This window comes from Histoplasma capsulatum, genomic scaffold, assembly GCF_000149585.1.
Source record: "Histoplasma capsulatum NAm1 scaffold_1 genomic scaffold, whole genome shotgun sequence".
Classification (NCBI taxonomy): Eukaryota; Fungi; Ascomycota; class Eurotiomycetes; order Onygenales; family Ajellomycetaceae; genus Histoplasma; species Histoplasma mississippiense.
The window spans coordinates 6,900,111-6,912,445 of NW_001813982.1; the positions used below are offsets into that span (position 1 = coordinate 6,900,111).

Genomic DNA, 12,335 nt, shown 5'->3' on the forward strand with positions numbered 1-12,335 from the left:
CTAAGGTCCAAGATCTCGGGCTTTTTTATTTTTCCATGTGGAGCAAAAACGCGCTAAACACTAGTTACCATTCTTAGGCCCAAAAAAAAAAAAAAAAAAAAAAAAAAAAAAAAAATCCGATAACTTTATTGATCCAAACCTCGTCGCCGAAACCCCCCACCGGTACTAGTACGTAGGGGAATAATAATTATATTAGAGAGAGCAAAGAGAAGAGAAAGAAAGAAACTGGAAAAGACGCCAACGAAGCCATGCCCGTCCCGCCTCCACACCAGCACCAGCAGCAGCAACAACAACAGGACGACAAACGACAAGCTGCGCGCGAAGTTGTTGATATCCTTCATGAAATATCCACAATCCTGGTATGTTCCATGAGCTCCCCCCCCTTCCCCCCAAAACCCTCATATATGTATAGATCTGTTTTAGAAAGTAAAATGAGGAATTATATATGTATTAAATCCCAAATAATCAAACAAAAAAATCCCCTTCCATGACTTTGGTGTTTCTATTTGTCTTGCTCACCGTGTCTTCCAGAATACCCACCTCGACCGAACGGAGCTATCTCTCTGCGTCTCCCTAATCGAGAACGGCGTGAATCCTGAAGCTCTGGCTGTACGTATATACACCTGCTCTGTGTTGATGGTTCTATTCTATTTTTGTCCCCACCTCCCCCTCCCTTCACCTCAGCTACCTTTCATGCGCTTCAGCTCCTCTTTATAGCTGCGTTGAGAGATCCAAACGATAGAAAAGAACAAAAAGAAACAAAGGACAAACCCATATCCACCTTTCTCTAATATGATATAATAACCCGATACCTCTGCAGGCCGTCATTAAAGAATGCGCAGAGAGGCGCGACTGCAATAACAACGACTACTCGATGCTGCACCAGACCCCGCCTCCGCTGCGGTGGAATAAGGAAAAGGAATGCATGAATAGCAATGTTGTAATGCGTTTAACACCCCTTTTTTTTCCCCCTTACCTGAACTACGCTATTCTCCCTGGCTCCTCTGGATGGACGTGTGTGTAATTTATCGTTGCTCCGAATGATGGCAAAGAATAGAGAGAGAGAGAGAGAGAGAGAGAGAGATGGTGAGGGTGTTCCTTGGTGATTTGATATTGCCTGTTCCCATAACCCCCACCTTTTTGTGGAAGGACGGAAAGGGGGAATTTTTTTTTTTTTTTTTTTTTCCCTCTCTCCGTTTCTGTTTCTCCCCTCTGATTTTGGCTTGGTTCTATGTGCGATGTTTTGTTCCTGCGAAGATTGCATATGTATTGGTGCTGTGGGAGGACGGTTTATATGAGGCCCTTTCCTCCTCCTCCTCCTCTTCTTCTTCCCCGAGGTGCTGTTTAGGGGAGTTTGATAACACTGTATTTCTTTTAAGGTGCGCGGTTTTTTTCCTTTTTTATTTTTATTTATTTATTTATTTTATTTATTTATTTATTTTTTTTTTTCGTGTGTGGTTCTACTGCCTAGTTTGATTTGATATCTATCAGTTTTACATCGGCTGCGTGCATAGAATAGGCCCTCGGGGATTCCCACATTCCCATATCTAGCTGGCTATTTTCGTTTTTGGTTTTCTTTTTGATTTTTGATTTTTTTTATTATTTTATTTTATTTTATTTTATTTTTTTTTTTTTTTAACCCTCCGCTTGAGTTAGTAGCGCCATCTGCTTTTGTCTTCCATTCTGAGATTCTTCTGGCTGCTTACAATGAGAGAAAGAGAGCCGGGGGGTAGCTAGGGCAACTTTCGGAGACCATCTGGATGGATGTGATTGATTATATTCGGAATGTACAGTACATAACGGTTTACTATACATCGCAGAGAGGGGGGGGGATAACGGTGACAAAATGGGTTACCATGCCGCCAGGGCCGGGTAGGGAGGGGAGAAGGATAATTTGGCGATATAGTCAATCGAAAAGGAATAGTTAGACATCAATTACAAAATCAAAATGGCCCCCCTCCCGCCGTCTCGCATTGACAAAATTCACAAAAAGAAAGGGAACAATCATAATAGATAAAGGGGTAAAAAGTCGCTCTAAAATGCTCGGATAACATAAGTAAGCACTCTCCGCGCACATGTTGTGCGAGCCTGCAATTTGGGAAAGAAGATCAAAGGTAGGTATTGGTTTACCCAGGATACAGTAAAAGTATGGGGTGAGACGAAATGAAGAAAGAGTATACAGCAAAAGTCAAGAAGTATGACAAACTATAACAATAAAAAACAAAGTAACTTGGAGCCCCGCCCTGTCTAAGTTCCCCCAGCGGGCTTATTCTTGTTGCCAGCCTTTGGAGAATCAGTCCCAATACCCCCCGCCATAGCTTCTGTAGTAGCCTTCCTCACCCTCTCAGCCTCGTCGGGCTTAAGATCTTTATTGTTATTCCTAATCTCCTTCTCGTCGTCGCTGTCACCAAGGCTGAATGGATCGTTGTCTGCAACTGGTGAAGGTTCGACTGTAGAGAGTGGTTGCCATTTGCTGGACTTATTGCTACCGCCAGTGGATGACGGCTGCTTGCTTCTGTCAGATGCAGAGCCGGGGCCATAAGCATCATGTATTTCCTCAGGAGGTCCCTCTTGGAAAGAGACTTTTCGACGGTCAGGTGATGGTGAGTTGGGCTTAAAGAGATCGGGGTTTGCGAGGGGTCGCGATGAGCGTGGTAGATGGGCTGTGATATGTAAGTATAAATAATCTTCAGATTAGAGGATAACTTGCGTAGAATGTTGGTTTGCAGATGAATCTTGGAAGGAAAGGCCTATACCTTCAGCATCTCTCAGCTCTAATGCGGAGAAGTCGTCACCTAAGACCTGAGGGTCGGCATCGTACCGTTCGCGGTCACCACTTCGCCTGGCCTCGCCGCTCCGCCTTGCGCGATAGGTCTGAGTGTCGCCGTATCCTTGGGCATATCCCTGTGCTGGATGGGGAGGTGGATTTCCATATTCGTCCTCCTCGTCATCGCCCTCAAGCTTCTTCTTGAAGTTTTGAACCCAAGCGTTAACTTTCGTCTGCGTCTCTAGGAATCCCTTGCGAATGTTCTCCTTAATTATCGGTAGATCATCTGGTGTGGCAACGCGTCTTTGTTAGTGTGATGGACTGACCGAGACCAGATAAATGAAGAAATTTAGAAAGTGCAACAGTACCATCAAAAAAGTTATGCTCTCTGTCATCATGGAGTTCATTGGGTTTTAATCCAGTCTCCCTGCGTTGTCTCGGCAAATGCGGTTCATGGTCCCACGAAGATTCCGGGGCTCTATGACGTTGGCCCACTCCGCTGTAATGCTCCGCAAGCTGACGCGCATACATTTCATCGGCTTCGAGTTGTCGTTGAGTGGGGGAATCCTTCCGGGGTGGCCGCGGGGGCATCGTAGGCGGCAGATCCGCTTGCGCATCAGGGTCCGACATGCCTATAGTAAGAGAAACATGAGATACTGTTTAACCCCTATCTGTGCAGGCTAGGCTTCCATACCGAGCAGCGCATGGAATGATCTCTCAACATTCCCATCACTAGCCACCAAAACAGCTTTTATAACGCTGGCATCGATACTGGGAAACGCCTCTTTTAAAGTGTTCTCTGCTTGCTGCATGGGGCTGAGTGGTCGGGGTGGTTTTGGTGGGGCCCCATCGTTGCCGCCTGGTGTCAATTGTGAGGATGCTTTTGGCGCTGAAGTTGGCTGTATTGGGGTCACGCCAGACTCCTGCGATTCATCGTCAAAGTCCAGAGGCCTAGCTGTAGTTGGAGACTCTGGAGGATTGCTCTGGGAAGCTAAGGCCTTCAGTGGTGTATTCTATGGTCAAAAATCAGTTGGATAGAGGGAGTGTGGGGTTAGACATGGCAAGCACCTACGACTTTTTCTCCGTCAGCCATGGCGACGGTATTTTTTGTTTAACGATAAGGTTGTAGATATTGCGATCAAATATCTAGTGGAGTGCGGATATGGGACGAAGACAACTGGTCTCTCTCAGGGATATATGAATCGCAAGACAAGGCAGCTGAGCCGGGTTGCGCTTCCTGTTTATCTAACTTCTCTATCTGCGTTTCGGGCTCAACCGTGGAAGCTGAGATAAGCTAGTCTGATCCGGAATAGCGTCATGATCACCATAGCTGACGCCATTCCTAATACGTCACCCACCAAGCCTCGAGCCTCAGCCACATCATCGGGGCCCGGAGAAACTATTAATACCCATGGCTGAGGTAAGCGCCGCGTGGAATCTTTGCCTTGGTCTTGATCTAGTAAAATGTACACACGAACATTGAAGAATGGCTAACTCTGCAATGGCCGAGTAAATACCTCCAGGCTTGGTGGGATAGAAGGGCTCTACCGCGGTCTGGCCACTGAAATATGGATCATACGGATATATTCTGGCTGCCTTTGTGAGTTGAGACCAGTTGGACATCCAACTGCTTTCTCAATGGCATCAGACTTGGATCTCTCAGCTACGTTCATCCCGTCGCTGTATAAGCCTGCAGCGCTGCTACCAATTGCACGCCACCGGCAATCCCTTCTGTACCTGATAGAAACCTATCCTGTGACTATTGTTGTGGGTCAAACGGGTAGCGGCAAGACTACCCAGTTGCCCCAATTTCTCGACCAGGCAGGATGGTGTTCTGATGGGAAGATCATTGCTGTCACTCAGGTAGGTTTTGTTTTGGTCTACTTCTATTCTTCCATAAATATGTTTCTTTTTGCTGTATGCTCGGTTAGCTAAAGTGTGCCATTCCAGCCTCGGCGGGTGGCTGCGACCACAGTCGCAACGAGGGTAGCAGAGGAGATGCGGTGTAAAGTGGGGGAAGATGTAGGCTATTCGATACGTTTTGAGGATGTGACTTCCTCATTAACACGAATCAAGTTCCTGACCGACGGTTTGTTGCTACGAGAAGCTTTGGTTGACCCTTTGCTCTCCCGGTATTCTGTTATTATGGTCGACGAGGCCCATGAACGTTCCATAAGCACCGATATCTTGCTCGGTGTGCTCAAGAAAATTAGAAAACGGCGACCTGAATTACGTATCGTGATTAGCAGTGCTACGTTACAGGCAGAAGAATTTTTGCGTTTTTTTGCTGGGGATGAATTCAACCCTGAAAGCGAGGATAAGCTGGGTGGCTCTATCGGCAGAATTATCACCTTAGAAGGGAGGATGTATCCTGTGGACTGCTTATTTCTTGAGACACCAGCCGAAGATTATGTGGAAAGAACGATCAAAACTGTATTTGATATCCATACCAGTGAACCCGACGGGGACATATTGGTGTTCCTCACGGGAAGGGAGGAAATCGACACTGTAGTCCAGCAAATCTCGGAGCAAGCAGACTCGTTACATGGCAATGCTCTAGCCCTGCTTCCATTGCCCCTTTATGCTGGACTTACCACTGAACAGCAACTTTACGTCTTCGAGCCCGCCCCTGAGAAGACTCGCAAAGTCATTGTATCCACCAATATTGCTGAGGCTTCCGTCACCATTGATGGAGTTGTGTATGTCATCGATTGCGGATTTGCAAAACTCCGCGCATACGATCCAAATACTGGAATAGAGACATTGACCCCAACCCCTATCTCCAAGGCATCTGCAACCCAGCGAGCTGGGCGTGCAGGACGGACGAAACCAGGAAAATGCTTCCGTCTTTACACTGAGACTTCTTACCAATCACTTCCAGATGTCACGGTTCCGGAAATCCAACGCTCCAACCTTGCACCTGTGATTCTGCAGCTCAAAGCGCTGGGCATTGACAACATCGTTCGCTTTGACTTTCTTACTCCCCCTCCGTCTGAGCTCGTTATTCGTGGTTTTGAATTACTGTATTCCCTCGGAGCCGTCGACGATTATGCGAAACTTGCTCGCCCGCTCGGAATCCAAATGGCTGAACTTGCAGTGGAGCCTATGATGGCCAAGGTTCTGCTTGATGCGCCGTCCTTTAAGTGTCTGAGTGAGATTCTGTCAATTGCTGCGATGACGAGTCTGCAAGGGACGGTCTGGTTCGAGAAGGCTGACGAAAAGAAGGTATTTGAGAGCACCCGCAGAAAGTTTGCTGTGGATGAAGGAGACCACTTAACCTACTTAAATGTTTACCAAGCATTTGTCACCAAGGGAAAGAAGGACTCCAAGTGGTGCCGGGATAATTGCTTAAACTACAAATCTATGTCAAAGGCTGTTAGCATTCGTGCACAGCTCAAACGGTACCTTGAACGATTTGGCATTCAGGTTGATGAAAGTCTCTCTTCATCTAGCCCCGCGCCATCAGAGCAAATTCAGCGCTGTCTTACAACCGGATATTTTGCACATGCGGCAAAGATGCAGCCAGATGGCAGTTTTAGGCCCATCAGTGGTGACATCACACTGCATGCCCACCCCAGCTCGTTGATGTTTGTAAGTGGCAATTTGTCCCTTGCTTTTCGTCCCTTATTCTTGTTCATATATATAAATACTGTCATTTCCGTACTTCGTGATGGCTGATGATATGCATCATAATGTAGAACCGCAAAGCAGACTGGGTAATCTTTCATGAAATCCTACAGACAGGGAACAAGACATTTATTCGTGATATTACCAAAATCGAGAAGTCTTGGCTACTCGAGTATGCACCGGATTACTACCAAGTTAAAAAGTGATAAATAAATACACCTAAGTTGTTTAATCCTCTAATCCAAGCAGGATGCCCGAAATTGGGCGAGTTAAGGTCGACGAACCGTGATTTTGAGCTTGTACAGTACAAATACCATATAACTAGTCTTTTTCAAACAAAATAACATTAATTAAGAATTTGGAATTTAAAGACACCCTTAGCCAATTGGATAGAAGAGTACATTTACGTACATGATCCCCTCTAAGCAAACCCTGGAAGTCGTCCTCCCAGTCGATTATTCCCTGTGCTGTTGCTATTTATCTGCATTTGCTTCATTCTACCTGCTGCGACGCGAGTTCTGACATCATAAGCAAGCGTCACCGGCAGACCACACCACGTCCACTTCCACAAATCACAGCAACACCAGGATTGCGTTCCTTTCCCATACTACATCCCTCGGATGGAAATCAATCAGAATGCCCCATCACCACGATCACGATCACAGCCATAGCCATGGGCACGGGGAGGATGGCCACCACGACCACGACCACGACCATTCCTCCGACATTACGCCCGCCCTCCAATCGAATCTCTACCAGCAAATCGATTTCGATGGCATCGTCACCCTGAACGAAGCAGAGTCCAAGTCTGGCGCTGCCATCGTGAAAAAAACATGGGCGCAACGGCTAGACGAGCTACCGGAGTTGGAGAGTGATGTTGATGAGCAATTGCTCATGTATATCCCGTTAGTTTAATTTCTCAACCCCTCCATCCCACCAAACAAATACTGTTACATACCTTTCCCTTCCACAACCACCCATGCATGAGGAACAAGAGGAATACAATCACTCTCTCAAACATTAGCCAATAATTCGGGCTTCCCTTAACTGACCCCACTTCGCGTAGCTTCACGGGCCAAACAAAACTCCACTCCCTCCTCCTCTTCTCCGCCCCAACCGCCTCAGCACCCAAAACTGTAAAACTTTTCCGCAACAGACCAGACCTCGACTTTTCCACGGCCGCAGATCTAGCCCCAACCCAGACTCTCTCCGTGCCTCAAACCCTCACCGGCCCTACCTCAGATGTGCTCGAGATTCCCCTGAACAGAGCGCAGTTCAACACCACAACGTCCATAACGCTGTTTTTCGAGGAAAATTGGAGCCAGGGTGAGGAGGAAGTGACGCGGGTTTCGTATGTGGGGTTTAAAGGACAGCATATGGCATTGAATAGGGAGCCCGTGACGTTTTTGTACGAGGCTGCGGCGAACCCGAGGGATCATGCCGTTATCCAGGGGGTGCAGGGGGTGGGGAGGACTATTGGGCCTGGCAGGTAAGGGGTTTCACTCTTCCTGATGTCAGTGTGGGCAGGGAGGGGTTCCCTGAAGCGAGGGCTTTTATGTGTTGATGACGACGAAATGTGGTATGATTATTTGTCTGGCAATGCTCTTACTTAATTATTTCTCCCCCTCCTTTCATTTTGTTGAAATTCTATTCCCTTCTTGCAATTATTAGTAATACAATTATATTTGTTCCTTAGCATATGAGTGCAGCACCATAGAGATTATGTTATGACTGTTTCTGTATCGCTCAAATTCGTCTCTAGATAGGGGTTGAGGAATAAAACGCCACACGCGGGCAAGGATAATATAAATATAATATAAATGTAGATGTAAGCGTAAATGCAACCACCAGCAATATATAGAGAACTAGGTGCTTCACAAAGATATCCCACTCTTGAGAACCTGGACGCCAGAAGCTACAATAAAAAGAGGATGAACTATGCATGTAATATATGCCATCTAACGCCAACATAAAATCGCTATGCAAGCCGAAAAACAAAAGAAAGGATCAAAAGAGGAGCCAACGGACAACACCAACTAAGCTTCCATTGGCACGGCCGCCCTCTCCCTCTCCCTCGCCCTGGCTTTGGCACGCTGTTTGGCCTTCACCTGTTTCTCCAGCTCCGCCTCCTCGTTCAGCGCCGATGTAGGCGCATCCGGAAGACTGACCGGGCCAGAAATTTCCAACTCCATTGCCTCGAGCTCATCTTCTACCTCGTCCTCGTCTTGGTTGGACATTTGGGCACCCAGCATGCGGCTGACCTCCTGTTGAAATCCAGGGCGTATGAGCACAAGAATGGACAGTAACGTTCAAAAAAAAAAAAAACAAAAATACAGGATAACTAAGGGCAAGATAACGGAGATATAAGATATAAAACGAACCTCCTGATACGCCCTGGCTTCTTCTGTATCACCCATCAACTTCTCCACCGCTTCGAGGCCCCCCATCTCCTTATGGATCGTCTGCAGCACCTTGGTCCCCTGGCTCAGCCCAAACAGCACATCCTTCTGCACCAGGGCAAACTCGACACTACCCGTTAACCGCTCTAGCTGATCAAGTTGCGCGTCTGTCTTCGCCAGAAGGGACTGCTGGTACTTCTTACGGCGGAGAGCCAGCAGGGCGCGTGACCGGTCGTTGCGGGCAAGGCATTCTCGCGCGATTTGGGTTTCGCGGTCTGTGAGAGCGGTGATGCGTTTTTGGTATTGGTGGAGTTTGTCGCGTTGGTTTTTTAGGTCAAGGATTGCTCTGTGGAGTAAGTTGAGCGGTTGAGTGGTAAGCTTAATAGATCATAGGATTTGGGCATGTAAGGGGAGGCGGAGAAGTATGTTAGGAATCTGCTGGAGGGCCGTGGGCGATAGGGGATACGGGGTCTGTTGGAAGGGGGGGGGGGAAGCTATACTTGTCCTGAGCGGATATTTTCTGCGAGCTGGATGTGTTGCCCATTGTTGTAACATCCTTCTTGTGGGAGTGAAGAGGAAGCTTTGGTGGTTTTTGGTCTGGTCAGGCAAGCGAAGGCGAGGGAGCAGCGGTAATATTAATACCTGGCCGAATTACAGCGGAACACTCCAGATTGATAAGATATGACTGATATGTAGTCGTTTACGATTCTCCGAGATATAAAATTTTGGCTAAAGCAGTGAAATCAAGTCAGATAGGCTCTGTAGAAAGCCCCGGTTTATTTTTTTTCAAGTAATATATCAATAGTGTTCGGCTCAATGGTTTTTCTTTCTATTGAAGCAAACGCTCGATGGAAGGCTCAAGTCACATGACTCTGCATCGTTGGTTTCGGTCTATCATTTTTCCACACCCCGAGATTTCTAGTCAAGATATCGAATTTTATACAGAAGATCACAAGTTCCTCGGGGGAGAAATAAGAAAGAGAGGACCGTTGACGGCCTTCCCACTGCTGTATGGCTCCGAGAAACCGTGGTGGTAGACCAACGCTCGGGCATGGTCTGGATAAAGAGGTATGCTCATGAATCTCCGCTCTTTTTTTTTTCCACGAATATGTGATTTGACCTTCCTATCGCAAACAAGGTGTATCAAATAGTGCGCAAGATTGCCGACGACCTCCAATTAGAAGGGGAAAATGGACGCTTAACTCCGTGGTTTGTCTACGAGCGGATAAAACGGTCAAATTCTAGTCTCAATCGAAGAGGGAAAAAATTGCTGGAAGAGAGTATCGAACGGGTACTGGAGGTAGTCAAAACGGATGCGCTTGGCCATGAGGAATCGGATTCGGTTAACGGAGATTTAGAAGGATTGGAGGAGAAGAATGAAATTCTGGTATGCTTGCTTACTTGCTGGAAAATTTTCTCCTGGAGTGGCATTGATGGGATTTGCTGATCGTATCAAGGATTCTAATCGCATGAACAAGAGTATCGTGGGAATGTGGGACACTCAATCAAAGATGCCAGTGATGCCCAAGAAACCAGTGGATGTGGCAGGAACTGATTCGGCATCGCCAGCGCCTACAGCTATATCAAATAAAAGACGGCAGGCTGGCGGCGAGTCGCATCCTAAACGAAGAAAGGGTGAAAGCAATATTGACAGGTCACCTCCTACTCATGTCAACTTGGCGGATCTAGGCGGAGTGGACGATATAATTCAGGAACTTGAAGACCTTCTAGTCTTGCCTATGACACGCCCTCAGGTCTATTCCTCGTCGAAAGTGCAACCTCCCCGGGGGGTGTTGCTTCACGGCCCACCTGGTTGTGGCAAAACCATGATTGCCAATGCCTTTGCAGCGGAGCTTGGTGTGCCGTTTATCGCAATATCAGCGCCGTCGATAGTCTCTGGTATGTCTGGAGAATCCGAGAAGGCAATACGGGAACATTTCGACGAGGCAAAGAAAGTTGCGCCGTGCCTCATATTCATTGACGAAATCGACGCGATCACCCCTAAACGCGAGAGTGCTCAGAGGGAAATGGAAAAACGTATCGTTGCCCAATTACTTACTTGCATGGATGATTTGGCTTTGGAAAAAACGGATGGAAAACCTGTGATTGTATTGGCAGCTACGAATCGACCAGATAGCTTGGATGCTGCGCTACGGCGAGGTGGGAGATTTGACAAGGAGATCAATCTTACCGTCCCGAGCGAGCCCGTAAGGGAGCAAATCCCTTCGTACTCTAACAAGGGACATGAACCTGGCAGATGATCTGGACTTCAAGCTCCTGGCAAAAGAACCCCCGGATTTGTCGGTGCTGATCTGAACGACCTCGTCTCACCGCTGATCGCGGCCATAAAACGATATATTGAACTCCTGAAATCACATACAGGCGATGAAATGGACATAGGAGACACTGCAAATGAAGATGATGGTAACCGCAATAGCATTATAAGCCCCAAAATCCTCGAACTCCGCCGCCTCATCAAACACGCCCGCGAAACCCCTCTCGACTCCGAAGCCCAAACAGTCTCAGTCTCCAACACAGATTTCTTCACCGCCCTACCTAAAATCCAACCATCCTCTAAGCGCGAAGGTTTCGCCACCATCCCAGACACAACATGGGCAGACATCGGCGCCCTATCCGGCGTCCGTGACGAACTCGCCACAGCAATAGTCGAACCCATCCGCAACCCAGACATATACGCCCGCGTCGGCATCACTGCCCCAACAGGAGTTTTGCTCTGGGGTCCTCCAGGCTGCGGAAAGACACTCCTCGCCAAAGCAGTCGCCAACGAGTCTCGCGCCAACTTCATCAGCGTCAAGGGCCCGGAGCTGCTGAATAAATACGTTGGCGAATCCGAACGCGCCGTCCGGCAGGTCTTTGTGCGCGCCCGCTCCTCAGTCCCCTGCGTCATTTTCTTTGATGAACTGGACGCCCTTGTCCCCCGCCGCGATGATACGCTCTCTGAAGCTTCCGCGCGTGTCGTCAATACCCTTCTCACCGAGCTGGATGGGCTGGGTAGCGCGCGGCAGGGTATATATGTCATCGCTGCCACAAATCGGCCGGATATTATCGATCCGGCTATGCTGCGGCCGGGCAGGCTGGAGACCTTGTTGTTTGTAAATCTGCCTAGTGCTGATGAGCGGGTGGAGATTCTGCAGACGCTGCTGCGGAAATTGCCGATTGAGTTCTCGGATAATATTGAAGGGTTGGCGAGGTCGTGTGAAGGGTTTAGCGGTGCTGATCTGGGATCGTTGTTGCGTCGGGCTGGCTATTCTGCCATAAAACGGCGGGATACGATACGTTTCGAGGACTTCGTAGCGGCGAAAGCGGGCATTAGGCCAAGTGTGTCGGATTTGAGGAAGTATGAGAAGTTGAGGAGGGATTGGGGAGGTGGGAGTGTTATCTAGACATAATCTCTTTTGGAAACCCTCACTGATAGTGAATCATAAAACCTCTGTACACTGGAAACCGAGCAATTTAGATGGTTATGAGGAGTTTTAATTTGTAATCTGATATCTATAGATACGCAAATAGAAGCATCGGTG

General features: G+C 47.9%; 6 protein-coding genes across 6 annotated transcripts; 4 read left to right on the plus strand and 2 right to left on the minus strand.

Moving 5' to 3' along the window:
- Positions 1 to 248: 248 nt before the first annotated feature.
- Positions 249 to 1,024, plus strand: HCAG_01962 (predicted protein; the record flags this gene model as incomplete). The annotated part of the gene is made up of 3 exons (XM_001544865.1): positions 249 to 359; positions 532 to 609; positions 821 to 1,024. 3 exons carry the CDS (start codon positions 249 to 251, stop codon positions 1,022 to 1,024), a joined length of 393 nt encoding a protein of 130 aa, XP_001544915.1.
- Positions 1,025 to 2,247: 1,223 nt separating this feature from the next.
- HCAG_01963 (conserved hypothetical protein) lies at positions 2,248 to 3,397 on the minus strand (the record flags this gene model as incomplete). Its single annotated transcript, XM_001544866.1, has 3 exons — positions 2,248 to 2,663; positions 2,757 to 3,053; positions 3,094 to 3,397. The coding sequence occupies 3 exons, from the start codon at positions 3,395 to 3,397 to the stop codon at positions 2,248 to 2,250; spliced, it is 1,017 nt and encodes a 338-aa protein (XP_001544916.1).
- A 781-nt stretch (positions 3,398 to 4,178) lies between these two features.
- HCAG_01964 (hypothetical protein) lies at positions 4,179 to 6,600 on the plus strand (the record flags this gene model as incomplete). The annotated part of the gene is made up of 4 exons (XM_001544867.1): positions 4,179 to 4,198; positions 4,291 to 4,630; positions 4,718 to 6,358; positions 6,466 to 6,600. The coding sequence occupies 4 exons, from the start codon at positions 4,179 to 4,181 to the stop codon at positions 6,598 to 6,600; spliced, it is 2,136 nt and encodes a 711-aa protein (XP_001544917.1).
- Positions 6,601 to 7,030: 430 nt separating this feature from the next.
- Positions 7,031 to 7,887, plus strand: HCAG_01965 (conserved hypothetical protein; the record flags this gene model as incomplete). Its single annotated transcript, XM_001544868.1, has 2 exons — positions 7,031 to 7,299; positions 7,461 to 7,887. 2 exons carry the CDS (start codon positions 7,031 to 7,033, stop codon positions 7,885 to 7,887), a joined length of 696 nt encoding a protein of 231 aa, XP_001544918.1.
- Positions 7,888 to 8,430: 543 nt separating this feature from the next.
- On the minus strand, positions 8,431 to 9,337 carry HCAG_01966 (conserved hypothetical protein; the record flags this gene model as incomplete). Its single annotated transcript, XM_001544869.1, has 3 exons — positions 8,431 to 8,658; positions 8,776 to 9,139; positions 9,294 to 9,337. The coding sequence occupies 3 exons, from the start codon at positions 9,335 to 9,337 to the stop codon at positions 8,431 to 8,433; spliced, it is 636 nt and encodes a 211-aa protein (XP_001544919.1).
- A 467-nt stretch (positions 9,338 to 9,804) lies between these two features.
- On the plus strand, positions 9,805 to 12,197 carry HCAG_01967 (ribosome biogenesis ATPase RIX7; the record flags this gene model as incomplete). Its single annotated transcript, XM_001544870.1, has 4 exons — positions 9,805 to 9,861; positions 9,932 to 10,180; positions 10,251 to 10,953; positions 11,068 to 12,197. The coding sequence occupies 4 exons, from the start codon at positions 9,805 to 9,807 to the stop codon at positions 12,195 to 12,197; spliced, it is 2,139 nt and encodes a 712-aa protein (XP_001544920.1).
- Between the last annotated feature and the right edge of the window lie 138 nt (positions 12,198 to 12,335).